The sequence below is a fragment of the Apium graveolens genome, chromosome 4 (genome assembly GCF_009905375.1).
Source record: "Apium graveolens cultivar Ventura chromosome 4, ASM990537v1, whole genome shotgun sequence".
NCBI lineage: Eukaryota > Viridiplantae > Streptophyta > Magnoliopsida > Apiales > Apiaceae > Apium > Apium graveolens.
In genome coordinates, this window is record NC_133650.1 from 299,156,660 (window position 1) to 299,179,769 (window position 23,110).

The 23,110-nt window shown below is 33.8% G+C and overlaps 2 protein-coding genes and 1 pseudogene across 2 annotated transcripts; all 3 read right to left on the bottom strand.

Annotated features, from left to right (window-relative positions):
* Positions 1-206: 206 nt before the first annotated feature.
* LOC141719902 (uncharacterized) lies at positions 207-1,542 on the bottom strand (annotated as a pseudogene).
* A 15,167-nt stretch (positions 1,543-16,709) lies between these two features.
* Positions 16,710-18,592, bottom strand: LOC141717245 (uncharacterized). The gene is made up of 3 exons (XM_074519339.1): positions 18,510-18,592; positions 18,194-18,427; positions 16,710-18,107 (listed from the first exon to the last, which is right to left on the bottom strand). The coding sequence occupies exon 3, from the start codon at positions 17,564-17,566 to the stop codon at positions 16,742-16,744; it is 825 nt and encodes a 274-aa protein (XP_074375440.1). The 5' UTR covers positions 17,567-18,107; positions 18,194-18,427; positions 18,510-18,592; the 3' UTR covers positions 16,710-16,741.
* On the bottom strand, positions 17,690-19,370 carry LOC141719903 (uncharacterized). The gene is made up of 3 exons (XM_074522266.1): positions 18,676-19,370; positions 18,194-18,427; positions 17,690-18,107 (listed from the first exon to the last, which is right to left on the bottom strand). Exons 1-3 carry the CDS (start codon positions 19,368-19,370, stop codon positions 17,690-17,692), a joined length of 1,347 nt encoding a protein of 448 aa, XP_074378367.1.
* Between the last annotated feature and the right edge of the window lie 3,740 nt (positions 19,371-23,110).

Below are 23,110 nucleotides of genomic sequence, written 5' to 3' on the forward strand. Positions count from 1 at the left end.
GGTTTTTAACAAATAAGTTAATTTTGGTGTTTGGCTGTTTCATTTATAAGTAAAGTGGGGTGTTTGGTAAAATAACTTATAAGTTAAAAATTTTAAAAAATTTTAGTAATAATTTTTTGAGTACAGAAATATATAATTTTATTAAAATAAATTTTATTTATTATTTATTACAATGGCCAAATAAAAAGATCGAGATATTACAACATTTATGCTCTGTTATGAATACTATTAGCGATACTATCACGCAGCGCAATCCACCTACCGTCATAGTCAGTTTCATCAGTTTCATCTATCTCGGTCTCTCGACTCTCATTAGTTGTTGTAGTAGAATCCGGAGGAATATAACTTTCTCTTCCGGTCGTACGAAATGCGCTGTCACTACAATTTGATTTTCTAATGTAGTTATGAATCGCCATCGTGGACAGAACGATATCAGTTTGCGTATATATCTTATACATCGGTTTATTTGCTAAAATAGCAAATCTAGCTTTCCACACCCCGAATGTTCGCTCAATAACCATTCTACAAGAACAATGAAGATGATTATATTTTTCTTTAGGATTTCATGGTACACGTTCGCTGCCATCACCCCGACGAAAATCTGCAAGATGATATCTAATACTTGATCATTTATACGGAGCCATGTATCCTTTTTTGTGTGCATAACCTGCATCTACAAGATAGAATTTTTTTCCAGGTGGATGTGGCAAATTCAGATTCCCTTGAGTTGTAGCCTCATTTAAAATACGACTATCGTGTGCTCCCCCTTCCCAGCCCGCCCAAGCAAAAGTAAAGCACAAGTTAAAATCACAGATTGCTAGAATATTTTGAGTGGCGTATCCCTTTCGACCAAAATAGGGTGTATGCTCTGTTTCTTTTACTCGACATTTAATATGAGTAGCATCAATAGCTCCAATAGCATCATGCGGTTAATATTGAAATAATATTAATTTTTATCAACAAAAGTCATGAAAATATTTGGATATAAATATATACACTTAATTCAAAATATGGATGATATCGTTCATGTTGAGGTGTATGATAACCACATCCAGTGTTATAATTTGAAGCCGATTTAATGTAATCACTTGCCAGTCTGCAAACAGCTTGTAGAACAGGATGAAAATGTCGACTAATAGTCTCACCAGAGTAATTCCACATTTCTTGCATTAAACGATTCCCACACCCATGCGCAACATTCATCAAGAAGATCCCTACTTCCTCATATTCAGACATGCCTTGTGTGGGAACCAACCCATAACGATCTACTAATATTCGACAAAAACTTATAAAAGTATCTTTTAACATACGAAAATCTTGATAGCAACGAATTTCATTCCCTTTCATTATTTCGTCAATTACTTTACCACCCGTTCTAATTGAATTATGACATGGCTCTTTGTGCACAAAACTTTCATAATAATACACCAATTCGTAAGCAGCAGCACAACAAACCGTTTGCCAATCCAACAAATTTGACTCATCTTCTTCAGTTTCATTTGGAATTTCAAAATCGTATTGATATGCACTGTTTGACTCCATACAAAAATTATTCTCCTACGAAGATTGAGGTTTATTAGTGAAGCTATAATATTTGAACATAATTTTTGAACTAATTATATTAAAAACCAGTGCCATAAAAATGCATCAAGCAGGAATTTTCATAACCAAGATCAGACCCAACTTCCACTACATTCCAACAAATCAATCAGAGACAAAGTAAAGGCAATTAAAGCTTTAATTTTTAACCACATTTTCACACAATACACAACTTCAAAATATATATAATTCTAAAAAAGATTTACTAACTATAGTATATGGCATACGGAGCCTGAATAGGAATTCTGAAAGTCATGGATTTTAATTTTCATTGCATTGAAACTTTTCTACCAGCTATACTACAAATACCAGTTTGTACAGATTACCGCTTTTAGCACTTCTAACTTAACATTGGCCTTCCCTCCTTGGTTATTATTGTCTTTGATTCTGTCGCACCCAGCACTAGAGCTCTCATATAAAGTTGTGGGACTAAACACTCTGAATTGCAACACAAACACTTTACTGCATACTCACATTCCAGTTAGAAAACACTAGACCGCACGCTGCAGATCGAATTAAGGAAGAACTATATGAAGATGTATTGTACACACTTATTAAGCCATACTGATATAAGAGTAACAAAATGGTATTCAGGTATGTATCCATTGCAGTTTCTAAATAGAAAAAATTAAATTATATAAACCCCAAATTGAACAGCTAATTTAGAAACCCACTGATTGTTCTTGCGTAGAGACCACCACCATGTTTTTAAGTTCAACTTCATTTCTTTGACAATTCAATCTATTTTCAACCATATACTGATAATGCAGGCTTACTAATAAAGCACAAAAATAGCCATTAAAATCAGAGATCCTAATCATGTTGACATCGCATCTATACAACAATGTAAACTAATAGAGTTTATGGACCCTTCAAAACACAATACAACATAAATACACAATATATCAATACATACAGCTATAACACGTTTAAATTTAAACTAGGACATAAAATTACTTCAATTAAACTCGTAATTGTAAAAGATGTACCTTAATTTTCTCCTTCCACCATTCATCAGACGCTTCAAATTGTTTTGTCAACTCGTTCATCCCAAACCAGTTTGCCCAAACTTCAATTTCCTAAAAATCTTATAATCTTCTCTCATCGCATCCCAATGATTCTTTAGTTTTCTTAAATCCCAAACGGGATCCTTTCCTGAACGAGAAGCAAATTGCTGATACACAGCATTCCAACCTTCTTTGTTCAAAGTGGTGTTAGGCCTGTTGCCTTTAACAACCTGACCATGACATAACCTCACAAATAAATCGTGTTCTTTATCTCCCCACTTGGCAACAAATGATACAGAAGGAGTCGCACATATAGGAGCCGCACCTGATGGTTGATCCCGTCGCCGTATATTCGACTGTGCCCTTAACATCTGATCAAATCGTTAAAAAATAATCAATGATGTTAATTAACACTCCACCTTCAACCACAAAGCAAACTAAAATAAACCTCCTATGACTGAACACAACATACCAAGAACTCAACAGCTCAATTAATCACTAAACACAAAATTAATTACACAAAATAAATGAAGAATTCGAATTTAAACTAATTTTAACATAAATCCTTCTGAAAAAAACTGCATATACAACAATTATCATACAAGGACATTAAATTATTACAAAAATAATTCACCCAGAAGTGTAAAAAGAGCTTGAAGATGGTAGAAATTAAAAATACATACAGATATACAAATACATCGATCATAATACACGAAACGAAGAAGATTTGCTATTTTAACGAAACTATACACACACATACATACGGGAGAGAGGGGACATACCTGACGAGAATCGAAGCAGGTGTAGAGAGATCGAACGAGATTTGAGCGCCAAACTGACAGAGAGGAGAGAGGGGAGAGATGTGCGAGATGTGAGAAAAAAGAGGCGCCTAGGTTAGAGATGAATAAGTGAAGAAGAAAAGTATCGGGTCAGGTATATTTTACTTATGGGCTTATCCCATATGAAGAAGCTGTTGATAAGTGAGACCCCAAACAGTCCACCAGTAAGTGATATGGGTTTAAGCCCAATTAAGTGGACTTACCAGAAACGCCAAACAGGTGCACTATTTAGTGTTATAGATTGAAGAGTACATCAAAATTATTGTCAACCTAATAATTTCAGCAAGGCAGACTTTAGTATAGCCTAGGCTATGGTAAGTCAACACCTGATAATCCCATGTATGTTGTGAATGTTTGCTGAAGGAGATTCAAGTGGTACAAGCAAAAGTTTGGTAACTAATTTTAGTTAAAGAGATGGGAAAAAGTATTTTGTATATGTCAGCCTGTTTCAAAGTTTTATGTCCTAAGTTTCATTAATATTAAGAGTTTCATGTTAGAGAAGGTCTCCGTATTTTAGTTTTTCAAATTCTATTCATATCATAAACTTGGTGTGTAAGATGCACTCTATACGTGTCACACACTAGGCTTTTATTTGTGTTTTAATCAAAACTTGAATGTTTCAAGAGTTTCAAGCTAGAGACAGTACTTCAGATTATCAAGTTTGTCAAATTTTCAGCTGTGTAAACATGATTTTACACTTTTATTAGGCCTTGCACTTCTTTTAGTATATATTTATGTGAAATTATCAATAGTACTCCTCTACGGGTTTCACATGCTGTATACTCTACAGTGTTCTATACACCTTTTTATATAAAAGTACCTCTTAAGATGCTTTTAGTGACTCCTTCAAGACTGCAAGACAGCGAGTAATATTTGTTAAACTTTAGCACTATTGCTTTCTCTGTTTCATGTTAGGATCCGAATGGAAATTTTTTCTTATATTTTGCAGCTGCTCTAATGGGCAAACTTTCAGTAAATACTATATAGATTTGTAGATTAATTGTTGCACATTTTGTGAATATTAAAAATAAAAAATACTGTTATTGTCTAATAAGAATACTCAATAAGTTCTAATTTTTGTCTATTTATAGATTTTGTAGTCCGGTGTATTAATCTTTCATATTGTATTTTTACTTACAAAATTTATAGTTGAATTTTAAACTTTAGTAAGTACTCTTCAGAATTATAAATTTTACATTTTTTGATTGAATAAACTATTTCAATATATGTCTTTTTCTTTAATTTTACCATTCTAACAAAAATTTCGTGACATATTTATATTAACATAACAAAATTATAGTTTTACTAAATTTAACACTAACGGATACCATTTCAACTTTAAAAAATATTTATGTTACTACAATGATCATTCTTATATTTTTTTCCCAACAAAAATTGTTAGACGCCCGTGCGCGGAGTAGGCCTGTCAATGGAGTGAAAATTCGCTCCGACCCGATTCGATCCGGGATCATTTTAGCGAATATGGATCGACCTATTAAAAATCTAATTCAGGATCCGATCCGATAAGAAAAATTCAATTATAAATAGAGCGAATATGGATTTATGCCGATCTGATTCGTTAATAACCCGATCAGGTTATATATTATAATAAAAAATATTTTTCATTATTTCTAATTTAGAAGCCTTATCTTTAGGTTGAATGAAAGCCAATTATCTATACTTATTCGGTCCAGTAGTATACATGGTCCAGTCCATATGTTGAGGCGAGTTATACTGTAGGAATAGTTCTTTTTGAAGTCGATAATAATTATTTAATCATCTATGTTTAAGTTGAAAATATGCAGGATCATTAAACTGAGTCTCCAGACCTTAGCTAGAAACCTAGTATTATAGTAATATACATAAATGGAGCGGATATCAGATTTGAAATTCGTGATCCGAACGGATCCAGATATGGATCGACCTATAAAAAATCTGAGGCTGATTCATCGGAAAACCCATATTGGGCCGAAACTGGACCGTTATTGATTTATTTAATTAATTTATGTAAAAAATCTAGTTTATACAATTTATTATTGATTTTTCTTTCAAATTTATATACATAAAAACGTTATGTTACTTGGTAATGCAATAAAAATTTGTAAGTAAGTACATAACTTATTATTTTAATAGTAAATATTTATCTTTAAATGTATAAATATCAATACTTTATTACGTAAAGTACGAAATTTAGTAATTTAGAGGGTAATGTCGATCTGTTTTATCACATTAATTTATTATCAATTAATTTAGATCATCGAAATATTATATGTGTAAATATTTATTTTTTATATATGACTTTTTAAGACATAAAGTAAAGTTAAAATAAATATATATATATATATAATAATTCAGCTCCATTGAATGTTCCTTTATCAAAAAAAGTTTATCAAATTTAAATGTACGCAACCTGTCCCCCAAAATATTTAGACAAAAGCATAAAGGCTCACATTTAAATTTTCATAACAAACATAATAAAATTGACGCTGATAAATAATATCAAATGTTATTACTACTAGTATTTTTTACCCACACTCCGCGCTAGGCCTGTTAATGTAACAGGTTTGGATGGATCGATCTAAATCTATATACATATCTATTTCTTTACCTATTTCAATTTTATTTTATATCGGACTCTATATCATTATGATCTATATTATATTATAATAGACGAAATATTAAAAGTTTGGTAGTTGGTCGGTCAATACCTGCTGAAATTATTTAATTACCATTATTTAATTATTTAATTCTAATTACTGGGTCGATCAAGTTCAATTCTAATTGATATTGAAGTCAACTTCCTCTATTACTTTACCGATTTTAATTCTATTTTATATCGAACTCTATATCATTATAATTTATATTAAATTCTACTTCTTTTACCAATTTAAATTTTAATTTATATTGAATTTTATAGTATTCTAATTTATTACTTAGGACTAAATTAAATTTAAGCAGACTTAATATAATTTTTAAGATTTAGTTGATATATAATGTGACCCGGGTTAAGATAAAATAATATACTATCAATCCCCCTAAAAAATTATACTAATGAACTTGGATAAACAAAATAATATATTTTACTTATACAGGAAAAAATACATTATACAATTAATTCAGACTAACAAAAAACTAAAATAAAAATATAATTCGACCAACAAAAATAAAATCATATATACTAATTATTCAAACTAAAACAAAATTATCTTATAGATCTAGACTTTAAAAAAAATTAAAAATATACTAAAAATAATTAGTTTGATTTGGTCGGTGTATTAGGCATTGGGCTAAAATAAAATAATATAAACCACTGATTCGAGATAAATTAAATTAATATTACACTAAGTATAATTCGTATACTATTGATATGAACTAAAAAATTAAATTTTACTTAAAACATAAATATTTTTTATTTTAAAATATACATAGAATTATGAATAAAACTATATCGTTCAATCAGTAATATTATCTTTTTGAAATATCTTTTATAGAGTTATATTTAATCGATTATTGTCTTTTTCAAATATTTTTTATAGAGTTATAGTTAATCGATTAAGTAATCGCCAATAATATTTTTTTAAGGTTCCAACAAAATGAAGACATTATATTTTTACCCTCAATAAAATAATAATTTCGTTATAATAATATTTCTCTCCCCCTATCAATGTTATCACTTTAAATAAGTTTAAATGTTCTAAAAAGTTATGAACATATACGTCTACTAATATAATTATCATGAAGTCATATTATTTAAAATTTTAAATGAACAAAATTAAGAATTGAATTCAATATATTTTTCTAAAAAAATATATAATAAGCTAGTATTAATAAATAGATAATACAATATATTTTTTCTCATTTTTCACACAACAATAATAACTTAGTTTTTATACATTATATTAATTACACATACTTCAAAAGGTAAGTAAGTGTATAAATATATACTAGCATATGACCCGTACGATGTACTGATTGCTTTTAACACTTGAATGATCTTTAATAATATAATTATAACTTAAAATTATTATATTTTGATATATATTTTCAATAGTTGAAAAATAAATTGAAGAACATAATAAGTTCTAATAATAAATGTTGTGTGATAATTTAAGACTTTACTGAAAATAAATAATATAATATAATATAATATGTTGTTCATGGGACTCAAGCCCTCAACCTATGAAAATTGTTAAAATAAAGAATATAAAAGTTTAAATATAATAAGTTGTTGACGGGGTTCGAACTTTGGATTAATGAGAGCAGTTTAAATATTAATATAATATTATTTTATTATTACATCCAACGGTTCCCATCTATCTGACTTTAGATCTGACAGTTGTTATTTGTCGTATCAAACGACTGTACCGAACAACTGACTACCAAATAGAGGATGTTTTGTGATAATTTGAGACTTGACTGAAAATAAATAATATAATATAATATGTTGTTCACGGGACTCGAACCCTGAACCTGTAGAAATTATTAAAATAAAGAATATAAAAGTTTAAATATAATAAGCTGTTGACGGGGTTCGAACCCCGAATCCATGTAAGTAGTTTAATATTAATATAATAATTTTTATTATTGCATCCAACGGTTCTCATATATCTGACTTTAAATCTAGCGGTTGTTATTTGTCGTACCAAACAACTGTACCGAGCAACCGACTACCAAATAGAAGGTGTTCTGCTTATAATAGTATAGTATAGTATAGACTAGCCTGGAAGCTGTGCGATGCACGGGGTACCTAGTCAAGTGTTAAATGATTTGTTTTTTATATATTTATTTTTTTTATTTTAATTTATTTATCTTTCAACTATAATGACCTTTTGTGTTATTTCTGATTGATTTTTTTTTAATTCTATCTTAAGAGATTAAAAAAGTTAATAACAAAACTTTTTGAATTCTTAACAGCTTTAGTTTTTTCTTGCTAAAAACTTCATTTAACAATTTTTATAGTTGTTCTAGTCTTCTAGAAGGCATATATATACTCAACAGTTGAGTTTACTAAATTTAAATTTCTTTTTCATTTTCCCTTTAATTCGTAAAGATGTACAATTCATTTATATATCCTCACTTACTTAGTAAGTGTACTCATTTTTCTCTTTATGAACAGTAGCTATGTAGACATGTCTCCTACAAAGTAAATATAAGAAATATAGTGAAGACTGAAGAGGTTGATAATAGTAACTTAATTAAATTATTATATATTAATTAATAACATTAATTATTAACATGCGAAATATATGGAGGATTTCTGCTAAGACTTGCATTAGTAGAGTTTTGGCCATGATGGGAGTGTGCAAGTGTTGGTAGTTATGTAGGACATGTAATTTTACCTTTAATTAAAAGGAATTAACGTGTTTCTAAATTAATTATATGTATATTTTTATTTTTTTTGAAAAATGTTAATAATTTTTTTTGGAAGGTGTTAACCAACCAACCAATTTATCCTATGTTTTGCTTATAATAGTATAGTATAGATACACACATAAAAGCCATTAAATACTTATGCAATGATATTTATGAGGAGGGTATTATGACTTAATTTAGTCAATATTGAAACTATTAAAATTGAAAGAATGTTAAAAATACCAAATTTTAATTCATGATTAACAAAATACCCATACTCAAAGATGATGGCGGAAATTACCCATTTAAAGACTCTAATATAAAATGTAGGGGTGAGTATCAGTCGGTTTGGACGGTTTGGAGGGTCCAAACCGAACCAAACCGAAGTTAGCGGTTTCCTTAAAGTCCAATCCGAAACCAAACCGTTATGTGAAAAAACCAAACCAAACCAATCCGTTTAAAACGGTTCGGTTCGGTTTGGTTTCGGTTTTAACCATTATTTCTATAAAACAAAGTTAAAAATTAAATTAAACTTGAACTTGTAAATAAGACTCGAAAGTTTGTTTCATATTATAGAATTATATTTTTTATTATAATCATATTCAAAATGATTATATAAATATTATGACTTTGAGATATTAAAAAAGGTAAGAAGACGAGAAAGATGCGAACAACTCTCATACTTTTATTGAATAAAAATAAAAATAATGAAAATATAACACATACATAAATATTAATATCTTAGAATAAAATATTAAGGTTAGTTCTTTTATATGTTTTAGTTTACACATATGTTATAAATTGTAAATTTATTATTAATTGCACATTACTAATATATGCATATTATTATTTCATTCTAAATATGCGGTTCGGTTCGGTTTGGTTATTTCGGTCGATTTGGAGGTAAAAACCGAAACCAAACCGAAAAAATTCGGTTTTTAAAATGTCAATCCAAAACCGAACCGAACCGTTAGTAAACCGTAAAATTCGGTTTGGACGGTTTGGATTGGGCGGTTTCGGTCGGTTTGGCCAATTTATGCTCAGCCCTAATAAAATGTGTATTGCATACTTACCTAGCACATCCACCCCCTTCTTAACTCCCCGCTTCTTCTGCAACCCATTTTTGATTGTCGCACACCATCTTTAAACCTCATGCCTCTCTTTTGATAAACATGTTATAACATAAAACATTCAAATCGAGTAATCGTATGATTTGGAGGCATATATTTAATTGAGTGAACTCAGTGTAGCTGGTTGATTTAACTGTATATGTATAGTTGATGTATTTGTAGGTTGTAGCCGGTGATGTTTGGGGATCAAGGGTGAATTTGGAATTACGCAATTGTTATTCGGGTATTTGAGAAGTACGCATGTTTGAGTCAGGTATCTTTTAGAATACCCCAGTCGCTTACGTGTATTTGGTAAAATTTTCTGAATATTACCCTAGTTATAGATGCGTATCAAACAATGCTGCAGAAAAGAATGCGTATTGTGTTGTACCGAATGGTAAATGCATGTTCCATCTGGTATCTATAATCATCTCATTCAGAATTCGTTATATTGCTACACTCATTTAGAAAAATCGGTACTCTTAACCATAACCCCTATAAAATTTGTATAGGGTAGAGAACAAGAAAAATATTTACAAGAAAAATATTTTGGTAAATATTTTTTTTACAAAGTGTACTATTAAAATAGGATGGAAAGAGTAATATTTTACCGAAAATGTTATTTGCAGAGGCGTGTAAAATGAAGTGAAAAGATCAAATTACCTCGCATGAAGTGCAGGTTTATGTTTTGAATGATATGTTATCACGAACAATTTTGTCTTTTCACTTTTAATTTACTCTGAAAATTAAAAAAAATTAACTATACATTTAACATTTTTTTATTTTTATTTTTTTGGTGCATAGTTATGCATTCAAAAATAATATTTTTTTCCTATTGAAGAGTTTTGATTTGTTGATGGTAACAAATGGCTTGTGAAAAGTTATTCTTTTTTTTACGGAATTCGGGTGTGTTATTCCATTAAATCATGAAGAATATAATCCTTAACTTTAATTTAATCGAAACAAAACTCCAATCAAAGATATGATCAGGAAACATATGTGACACATGAGCAAGTTCATGTGCCGCCATATTCGCAGAACGTTTAATAAAATACAACCTATGTTTTTATAATTTCGAGTTATCTCCCTACACTCCTCGATCATTTAACCAGTCTCGATCGCATTGGTGTGACAATCCTAATCAGCTAAACCAACACAAGACAATCAGACTCGACAGTAATTGAGGAACCCTCCATCTCCTTCGCCCTGCTCAACGCTTCTTTAACTGCCATTACTTCCACCAAGGTTGGTTCCATTACTTTTGGTTTAGTTCTCGATTTAGCTGAGTACAGATGTCAATCATGGTTACGAGCTACCAGACCATAACCTGACATTCCCCGATCTTGGAAGATAGCTGCATCCGCTGTGATCTTTACTTCATTGTAGTGTGGTTTCGCCCAGCGTACAGTCCCATCACCCTCTACCGTAGGTACGAGAGGCACTAAAACACCTCTAATCTGAGTTGTTGTCCACTGTGAAAGATACTCCCAAGTTTTTTCAATTATTTTCAGAATTAACCATCTTTTACAACTCCAAACCAGATCATTACGTGATCTCCATATTGACCAACACAAAGTTACAAACATTGCTTTATTGTTGATTGACTGGCCAACTAGGTTCTGAGCTAACCATTCTTTGAACTCCCAGGTCCCCTCAGTGATAATATTTGGTTTAAAAATGTGCCAGCACGTCGCATCTATTTTGCATTGTATTAGAGCATGTACAATTGTTTCTGCTCCCTCATTATAAACCGGGCATATGTTGTTTACCTGCACATGTTTAGTTTGCAATTGAGTTAGTGTAGGCAAGCAATATGTTAAAGCTCTCCAAACTAAATTAAGAACTTGAGGCGGGGCTTTTATATTCCACAAATTCTTCTAAAAATCAATGTTGTTGCGCTCATGCCACGCATGTTTTTGTGTTTGCCGAAGTTTATAAGCACTTTTGGCAGTATAGTGTCATGTATGCTCCAGATTCCAAATCAAGGTGTCATTATTCAACTCATGCTCCACTACCGTGTTGAGAAGACCTTGCTGGTCTCTGTGCTCAAATATATCAGCCAAAATATCCAGATCCCAATCCTTAGTACCTAGCTGAAACATGGATGCTACCTTTTGATTTACCAACGCCGGAGAATTAGTAGAAACATAAGGATTGTTTCTATCATTCAACCAAGGTTGGTTTAAAATTGAGATGTCCATTCCATTACCTATTCTCCATCTCGAGCCATCTGCAATCACCTTCCTGGCTTCAAGAATGCTTTTCCAGATAAAACTAGGGCTGCAATCAAGCTTAGCAGCCATAAAATTTGTATCTGCATAATATCTAGCCTTATATACCTTGGCTAGCAAGCTCTCTAGAAATGTAATTAATCTCCAACACTGTTTCCCCAGCACTGCGATATTAAAATCTTGCAAGCTTCTAAATCCTAGTCCCCCTAAATATTTATGTCTTGTCATCCTCTCCCAAGACATCCAACCAATTTTTGATTTATTTTTCCGATCAGAGTTCCAAAAAAAATTTGACATGCAGTGCTCTATATCTCTCAGCATTTCAACAGGAAGTAAGAACACGTTCATAGTATACGATGGGAGCACCTGAGCCACCGTCTTAATTAAAATCTCCTTAGCAGGTCTAGATATTATCTTCTCACTCCATTTTTGAATGCTTGCCTTCACCTTATCCTATAAGTACCCAAAAATAATCGACTTGTTACGACCCAAAATATTTGGAAGCCCCAAGTATTTCGAATTTGCATCAGCCTCCAGAATTTGTAATTCGTGGCAAACCCAGATTTTTGTTATACTCAATTACATTGGCACTAAAAAATACCGAGACTTGCTCTTGTTAATTCGTTGGCCTGAAGCATTTTCATACAAACTTAACAACTCAACAATCTTCATGGCTTGCCTTTGGTCCGTTTTGCAGTAGATATAACCGTCATCCGCAAACAAAGAATGACTTATCATTGGAGCTTTCTTGCAAATACGAACCCCATGCAACCATTGTTTATGTTCATAGCATTTGAGAAGAGAAGATATGTTGTGCAAGACATGTATGTATTATAACAAGACTATATAACATTGACAACCCTAAGATTTAGTTGTATGATAGTCTTAATCTGTATTTTCTATTGTATTACTTGAGTCTGTAAAAATGTTAAAAATCAGACTGGAGTATTTTTCTATAAACAGTCTCAAGCCTAAGAATAAACTCTCGAAGAAGATCAACAAGATCATGCCTCAGAGAAAAGGTGAAGAAGCTTGGAGTTGAATAAATTTGCTTTAGGAAAAATGTTCTATGTCAAGATATTTACAAGTCATATATCAAGTCATGTAGAGAATTCATTCAAGAACTCCAAAATGACTTATCGAGAAGTCCAAAATAGCTAATAGAGAAGTCTCAGAGATATCGACAAGTCAAATGAAGTTGTGAAGATTGGAGATATCGGCAAGTCATTTCTGCATATAGAGAACTCATAGATATCGACAAGTTAAAATGAAGATATGAAGATTGGAGATATCGACAAGTCAATTTCTCATTAGAGATCTCAAAAATATCGAGAAGTCAAAATGCACATAGAGATATCAGAGGTATCGACAAGTCATTTATACATGCAGAGATTTGGAGACCTCGACAAGCCAAGTTCACTTATAGAGAACTCGGAGATCTTGACAAGTCAAAAACACTTATAGAGAAATCAGAGACCTCGACAAGCCAAATCACTTATAGAGAATTCAGAGACGTCGACAAGTCAAAACACTTACAGAGAACTCAGAGATCTCGATAAGTCATTATACTTATCGAGATGTCAGTTCTCTATACAACAAACTGGAGATCTCGATATGAACCTCAAGTACAGAATGCAGACAAGTTAAAGGTTCAAGAATATCAATCAACAAATAATCTAATCACTTAGATTGAAAAGCCTACAAAAGCAGTTTGAAGAGTGCAAGATCAAGAGTCAAGATTAACTGACAAAGGAATATCACAAACCTACAAGGTTTGCAAGGATTCACTAAGCCAGAATTGGAAAAGTTTAGAAATAACTTAAAGTAGGGTTTAGTAAATCTTATTGCATGATGTGTAAACCTGTGTTTTCTAATCTATAAAGTAAATACTGGTCCTTTATTTTAAAAAGTAACAAACAGATCTAAATTTTCTTGTAGTCTCTCAAGAAAGAAGCTGAGTTCTTTACTTACAAAGAAACCAGAAATTTGTAGCAAGACATACTTAATTTTAATACAAAATTAAGTGAGTTTTGAAAATGTTGTGTTTGTTGTGCATGCTTTACTAATTTTGTTAAACACATCTCTACAAATTAGATTGCTTTGTTCACCATCTCCAAATAGTTTGAAAAAACCTAAAAAAATGATAACACATTCACCCCCCCCCCACTCTGTGTTATACTCAATATCTAACAAGATAAACCTTCCGCACACACAATAAAAAGATAGGGAGATACGGGATCTCCCTGTCTTAAATGATTGGACCAATTGTATATTCATTATGAACAATGATGTATTCAACCGTTGAGACATATTGTAAAATCATGTGCGACCACTAATCATTAAAACCCATAGTACGAAGCACATCCCTCAAAAATTTCCAATCTGATCATATACTTTAGACATGTCTAGCTTAAGTGCTTATGTGCCATGAACCCATCTTTTCCAAACTTCTTTCTCTTCAAGTAATGCATAACCTCAAAAGAGATCATAATGTTGTCGGAGATTAGACGCCCAAGTAAAAATGCGCTTTGACTATCCGAGATAATTGTTTCCAACACCTTCTTGAATCTATTAGTAATAACCTTCGTAATGGTCTTCATGATAACATTATAGAGGGAAATTGGCCCCAACTCAGTGGTTGCTTCTTCTTCGGAATAAACACAATGAATGTAGCATTCATATTGTCTACTATCTCACCTGTTAAGAAAAAATTCCTTGTTAACTAAATGACATCCTTGCCTACAAGCGACCAATTCTTCTGAAAGAAAGTCGGGGTCATACCATCTGGCCCCGGAGCTTTGTCAGGATGCATATGGAAGGCTATTTTCTTAACTTCTTCGTCCAATATTGGTTTCAACAAATCAATGTTTTGCTGATCAATCACCAACTTAAAGATATAGTTCAACACTTCTTTTGTTCGTGTGGTACCTGCTGTAAACAACTGCTGAAAATAACTCATAATCTTCTCTTCCAACCCTTCATTCAAGTTGATCCATTCCCCATCATCAGATTTCAACCTCTATATGTGATTGTTTCGTTTTCTTTTATTACATGACGCATGAAAGTATTTTGTATTCTTGTCACCTGCTTGCAACCATAGTTGCTTTGATCTCTGTCGTCAGAATACTTCTTTTTGATCCAAGATTAAGTTAGCCTTTTTCTTTGTACTTTCGAACTCAGCAATCGATTAAGGGTCTCGTTTCTGACGTAGCTCCTTCAATTTAATTTTACATTCTTTAATACGCCTCCCAAAACACCCCGTGATTTCTCGACCCCAAACTTCCAAACTCTCTACCCATTTTTTCACTTTCTGGCTGACATTTATATCGACTTAAATCTCAAAGTAGTCACTGAAGTGAGGGTGACATATCAAAAATACCCTTCTAGTTATCGGGGTCTCGATGACACCACTCTAGTTGAGAGTAATGACTTTCCCGTTAGTCATGGACGTTGACTTGACGGGAGAGTGGACGTGGCAGAGATGGTTTGGACAGCATGGATGTAACGGTAAAGTCTGTTGACGTGGCTAAATAGCAACGTCTATATGTCATAGTGCTTATACATATATAAACTAGGGTTCTTAGAGTTGAATGAACACAAATCAAAATCCTGTGATTTTCTCCCCAATTCCTTCAGTATAGTTGCTACTCATATGTCTAAGTATCAAAGCCCCATGGGTAGAAGTGCGGATAGTTCCTCCTCTGTGCAGTCGGTGAAGAAGGAAGAATACAAAATGTGTTTTTGTGGGAGACGAGCTAGAACATGTGTTTCATGGACTTTAAAAAATCCGGGAAGGCGTTTCTATACTTGTGCCATACCAAAGGTAATATTTTGATTTTTTTTATGTTTTTTTATTATTGTAAATAATGTTTAAAATTTGTTAATTGTAGGAAGGTGAAGGCTGCCATTTTTTTAATGGTTTGAGGAAGAATTCTGCCCTAGATCAATGGAAGTGATAACTCACTTGAACCACTGGAGAATTTATTTGGAGGAGAAGTTAAAACTTGTTCCAGAAGACTTAGAGGAAAGTGTTGAAAAAAGGAAGATTTTGAAGGAGGAAAGAAATGTGTTGATTGATGCAAGAAGTCAGTTAAAGGATGAGAAGAAAAAGATGAAAAAACAACTCAAGATCTGTGTGCTATTTGCTGTGATGGTGGTTGCATTTGTAATGAATATGAAGTAGTTGGTTTATGATGGCAGTAAAGATGCATGTGTAATGGTAGTTAGGAGTAGTGAATGTAATGGTTTGAATAGATTGTATGGTTGAATGCATTTGTAATGGTTGTAATCAATGAACAGGTTGAATGCATTTGTAATGGTTGTAATCAATGAACAGGTCATATGGACCACCTTTTGGTATAATTTGGGACAAATTAGATAGTCATTTTCACCATGATAATAACAGAAAAATAATATAACAGATACCAAATTGCAAAATAGAAACCATTCATCATAAATAAGTCTTACAAACACAAGTTACATCAGTCTTAAGAGATACCAAATACTTAAACAAAAGTTGCAACAGTTTTAACAATAACAAGTTCAAGAGAAACTTAATAGAATTGGCTTAAATAAAACTTCCAAAAGCAACACTACTTAAAAATTCATTCCCCTAGGTTAATTGGATCTTCTGCAGTATTCTTGAAGCCACTTAACCTTTTTAACTCAGTGCTGAGTCTGAAACCATAACTTCTAGGGGCTGCTGCAGCCCTTGGCCTCTGCTCTGGTTTAGGAGGTGGTGTGTTTGTAGGTGGTGTAGCCCTAGGTGGTCTAAAAGGCACCAAGCCAGGTGTTGGCATGAAAACTACCTTTGTACCTACAGGGCCTCTAAGCTCATCACTGAACCTCACATAATCCTTGCCACTGTTAGACCACTGATCAGCATTTTGGCCTTTAACCAAAGACATTTTCTTCCTTGGAATTTTCTTGAAAGAGGCCAAGGGCTCATCATCTCCAAGCTCAACCATCTGTGCATCTTCTTGTGCTTCAACTTCTGTCACCAACTTCATCTTTTTCTGACTTCCTTCATTGCCTTGAAAGTAGTCATCCTCAAACAACTTCCAAACCTCCTCTGCAACCCTGTCACTAGCATCACTGTCATCATCCAAACTTCCTTCATCTTCTTCTACCAGTTGCTTACCTTTGCCCTTGTATGTGTCCTTTTTGCCTTTTGGATGTTTAGAGCCTGTTTGTGAACCTTGAGTCTGTGGTGCATTTATTGTGATTCCATTAGTAGGTCTTCTCACAGCAAGCTTCTGTCTTGCCACCTCCTTGGCCTTCTTCTTCACGGGTGCACCCTGTGTGTCTTTCTTCTTTCTTGTCTCAGTTGCAGCATCTTTCTCTTTTGTCTGTTCAGGTGTGGCATCTGTATTCTTTGTTGGACACTTGGAGACTCTATGCCCTGGCTGTCGACAATTACTACAATGCATCACTCTTCTGTTGCTATACCTCTGTAGGACAATTCCTTGAGATGGTGTCGCCTTCTGGTGCCACCTTCCCACTCCTCCCTCCTTCTCATTTTCTTTGGTCTTCCTCTGAGTTTCTTGGGAATGTCAGGAGGCAGCATTGTATTCCTCACCTTTCATTGCCTCAAGAGAGTGTTTGTAGCTTTCAAGATATTTCTCCCTTTTATAGTAGTCAGACACATATTCCTGTGGTTGGTGTCTCCTTGAGTGTATAGCAGATATGGCATGTTGGCATGGTATGCCTGTTAGGTCATACATCCTACAATCACATGTGCCCCTCTCCAAATCAACTGTAACTGCCTTTGTTCCACATTTGACTTGAAATTTTCTATCTCCATCCCATGCTGCAGACCATTTTCTAGATTCAGTCACAAGAAGATCCAAAGTCTTTTTTATTTTAGGACAAAGGATCAGATCACTATTCAGCATCTCATCTCTTCTTCTTCTTATTCTTGTCAGTAGTTTGAAATGTATCGCTTGGAGCATGGTCAACAAGGGCATGGACCTGTTACATGACAATGTCAAGTAGTTAGGAAATAACATTCAATCATGGTGCATTACATATTATAGAGTGTTACATACTTGTTTTACCTTTCATTTATGATCCATGAATTAAAGCTTTCAGAAATATTATTGTCTGTGTTGTCAACTAGGGAGTGTGTTTGGAAATGGGATTTGCACCACTGTTTCGGATCATGTTTTGACAAGAGAGCATGTGCAGCCTTTGAGTGTCTCTCAAGTTCTTTCATAGCCCTTAAATGTGCAACCTTGTGAGTTGACAATGCAATTCTCCAAAACAAATTCTTCAATATTCCAGTGTTGAACCTGCAAGCACAGTAGCAAACATGAGTCAAAATCAATATACGTGAACATTGTAGAAAATTATCAAGTAGAGAAAGAGCATTACTTTTTCTTGAAATTGGCACAAAGATGCCTTGTGCACAATCTGTGCTCAACATATGGAAGAAGCTCTTTCACAGCATTTTCCAACCCTTTTTTGCTGATCACTTATGACTGTTAATCCAGCTTCATCCTCCAGATCTAAGTCATCCTTGAGCAACATAAGAAACCACCTCCAAGAATCCGTATTCTCAGATTTAACCACAACATAACAGATTGGAAACATTTGGTTGTTTCCATCTCTACCTACAGCAGATAGGAGCTGACCACCACAAACAATCTTCAAGAAACATCCATCAAGCCCAATAACTGGTCTACAGCCTGCTTTCCAACCAGCCTTGAGAGCATAATAGCACACATAGATTCTTTTGAACTTTACAGGATCCTCTGGATTCAATCTAGTTGTTGATATCTTCACAGTATTTTTAGGGTTACTTAACAACACCTCTTGGCCAAAATCCCTCACTCTAGCATAATGTTGCCTAAGACTCTCAGCAATTCCTTCAAGTGCCATTTTTCTTAGCCTCAACACTTTAATTCTAGGAACCTCAATTTCCAGTTCATTTTTAATTGTTTCAGCCATCTCCTTACATGACCATTGAGGGTTCTTCCTGATCCTATCCCCAAAAACTTTACACAAATACTTGACATTTGCCATTTTGTTGTTGTATGGCTTAGTGCACAAGTGTGTGTCAACCAGTGTTTTTACAGTTACAGTCTCACTATCCTTGTCCTTACTGCACCAAATATAGAAGGGACAGTTTGCCTCACAAGACACTTGGCATCTTCTACCATCATTAGTAATGAATTGGACCCCTCTTCTATCAAGCACACCATATCTCCTAACAGTATCTCTGAACTCAGCCATGTTAACAAACTTCTGTCCTACTTCAAACCTAGGTACCCCTTCAGTACTACCCTTTTTTTCAAGATTCTTCTTTTCTTGGGATTAGGTGGACCAACATATCCAATTCTTGCATTCTCATCCTCACTTGAGGATGAGAGAGACCTCAAAACTTGAGAATCATAAGCAGCCTCTTCACTAGGGGACTTGTTTGGTATGTTCATAGCATTATACATTTTATCTTTAAATTTCTTAGCATTTTGCCTAATGGTATGCAACTCATCATCACTGTCACATACATTATCAGGGCATACACTATCATCATCATCTGATTCCTCACTATCATTAGCAAGTCTGTACTCAGGGTCATAAGAATCATCTGTATCATCCCCATTATCACTATTATCACTATTATCCCTAACTATTTCTTCTTACATCATTCTACTCACATTGTTCTCCTCAGGCACAGTTTTAATTTTACATTGTTTAGGGGTTTGCGATACACAAAAAGGTCATCAAGGTTAAAATGATCTACATATAAATCAATCATACCATACGGCTTAGACAAATCAACTAAATCCCTCACAGAACCATCATCATATATTACCCTGATACCTTCACTAAAACTAAACCCATCACATTTAAAATAAACAAGAGAATTCACATCATAATCATATTTCTGGGCAAAATCTTCTAGGTCACGAAAGGACATCAAATCACTATCAAACTCTGTAATGACCTCGGTTTTACCCCCAACATAAGTAATAGTAGGAGGAGGGGTAAAATCACCATGGTGGTGAAGATATAGAGTAGTAGACATGCTGAAAAAAACAAAAAATAACATATAAATGTATATATGTGCACATATCAACATACTTACAGATACATACAAGTCAATACATCTAGGATTCGTCAATTAAGGGAATCGAACATACCTTCGATTGCAGTATTAAATCTTCAAGTGACAGTATTCGCACTCCCCCTCACAATATTCTTCCAATTCGCCCCTCAATTGCACTCTCTCAGACGAGTTCTTCACTTAGGGTTTTTCCCCCAATTTTCCAATCACACTCTTCTCTCTCAAATTTGTTTTTAATCGATTATGACTGTTTATTTTTCTTGTTTTTTTGTTATAAACGTAGCTTTGCTTATTTGGAAGCCACGTAACTTAACAGTTGTTGCCATGTAGGTGCCATCTGGATTTGCCGTTAAGTAAGTAACGTCTCCCGTTAAGTCAACGTCCTTGACTAACGGGGAAGTCATTACTCTCAACTAGAGTGGTGTCATCGAGACCCCGATAACTAGAAGGGTATTTTTGATATGTCACCCTCACTTCAGTGACTACTTTGAGATTTAAGCCCATTTATATCATTCTCTTCTTCCCAGCGATCTTTGATAATCTGAAAACACATTGGCTCCATTAGCCAAGCATTTTCGAAAAGAAAATGTCGTTTTTTATAACCTCTCGTTTGGTGCTCTAAAATTAAGAATAAAGGGTTGTGGTCTGATGGTGATCCTTCTGGGTTGTAAACCTTTGCCATTTGAAAAAGATTAGTCCACAGTGTATTAACGATCACTCTATCCAAACGAATTTCAATCCATTGATCACTGTTTCGACCTCTCTCCCATGTAAATTGATGCCCAATAATATCCAGGTCATGTAAATCAGCATCTTGCAAGCATTCATTAAATTGCAAGCATTCATTAAACCTTTCAACCAAATGATTAGGGTATGCAGCACCCCCTTTCTTGTCTGCCTAGACGTGACATTGTTAAAATCTCCGACCAAGCACCACGGTAAGTTCGCATCCCTTGATAAATTCCTCGGCAACTCTTAAGTTTTATGCCTCTAGGCTCTGGATGGCCCCCAATAAATGTCTGTCAACCTCCACTCCTTATTATCCTCCAACTTAATTGGGATGTCGATATGATATCGAGAGAAGCTTAAAAGCGTAACTTTAACTACATCTTTCCAAAACATAGCCACCCTGCCACTCTTTCCTTGAGACTCGACATCGATGAAGCCTTCGTAATTCAACTTACTACACGACTCTTCCATTTTAGAGTAGCTACTGATAGTCTCGCACAGAAAAACAAACGATGGTTTCTCCAGCCGGGTTACATCTTTAAGGACCTGCAGCTTTTCAGGGGAACCATACCTTGGCAAATCCATGCTAAGGCATTCATGATGAATGACAGGGCTGCAAAGCAACACCCGCCAATAATTAATTTTTTGAACTCAATGTCTCCTCATACTGTGTGTCGTCCATGTCTTTAAGTTGGTCTTGGGCCTTCGACTGAACATTCACCTGGTCCAAAATTGTTCTACGTCTTTTAGGGTCCACAATAATTAAACTATCCAGCCCACAATTACCTCCTTCATTGTGAATATTTAAATTTAAAACAACTGACTGATACGAATCTATCTGTTTACTCGTGTCCATATATGCTTTTAACAACCCTGAAATTTCTCCATTATCTCTTTAACTGGTTTGCTCCGAAATCCCTGATTTGTTGTTAAGTTGTTGAGGTTGCACCACTTTTTCAGGACCATCCTTAGTGGTTTATTACCACCAATGTCACCGGAATTCCTTGCCTGAAATCCTCCACCATTTCTTAACCATTTGGCTCCCTTGCTATGTGTCTTCCTTTTCCGGTCAACTCTAAGCCATGCACCATACATCTTCCAGAGGCATTTCAAAAATACGATCACAAAAGCGCTCTCCATGTCCAATCATCCCACAAATAAAACAAAATGTAGGTATAACTTCATATTTAAAGTTCACCCAGCACCACTCTTTCTCTGATTTCCTAAGCTTCATTCTTCGTTTGATTGGTACATCTAGTGGTATTGACACCCTAATACGTAGAAATTCCCTCCATACTCCAACAAAATTATTTGGGTCTCCATCTATGTACTTATAAATGTAGTTACCAATGTCCGTAGCAACTCGTTGTGACATAAATCCGGCCTACATGTCATAGAGTTGAACCCACAAGTCAATATTACTGATCTCCATCGTCCTAGGATTATCACCTTCCTTATTTCTATGTAAAACCAAATGAAATCACCCAAACGTCCAAGGACTTCCTTCTAAAACCCTCCTGATATCAACCTCGTGATAGAATTGAAATATGAATCCATTGCCATCCAGTTGTTTAATATAAACTCCTCTTCTCGGTCTACGCAAAACAGTCATTTTGTGCTGCATTGCCTGAAAATCAATATTAGCAAGGAATCCTCCCACTAAACACCATTTCGTGTCTATCTCACTCAAATTCTCTGCATCGTTTTCATAGTTGAGACCCCCATATTCTTCATCCTCAATCTGTATTGATGCAAATGCTTCATCCATTTCTTGTACAGGTGTTTTTTGTTTGTTCATTATGCTTCTGAAAATGAATGACCAAAAATAAGGAGAAATGAACCAAAGTAATGATATATGGCAAATGATTATAACTGAATCACGAACGAATAAACTAAACGAAGAAGTGACAATCATTTCACAGATCCTTACATGTCATATGACAAGATGCTACGATACTGTTCATACGATTTGTGAAAAGTTATTCTAAATTACTGTGAAATGTTTACAACTCATAAAAGTAAAAGCAGAAGTATTTTTCGTGTGCATACATAAGAGCAGATCATTTATGCTAAAATTTATAAATTATACGTATCACTAAATGTCCACGGTTTGATATACTGCAATAACCGGATGCTTCCATTTCCCAAAGAAAATATAGGCATATTATTCAGAAAG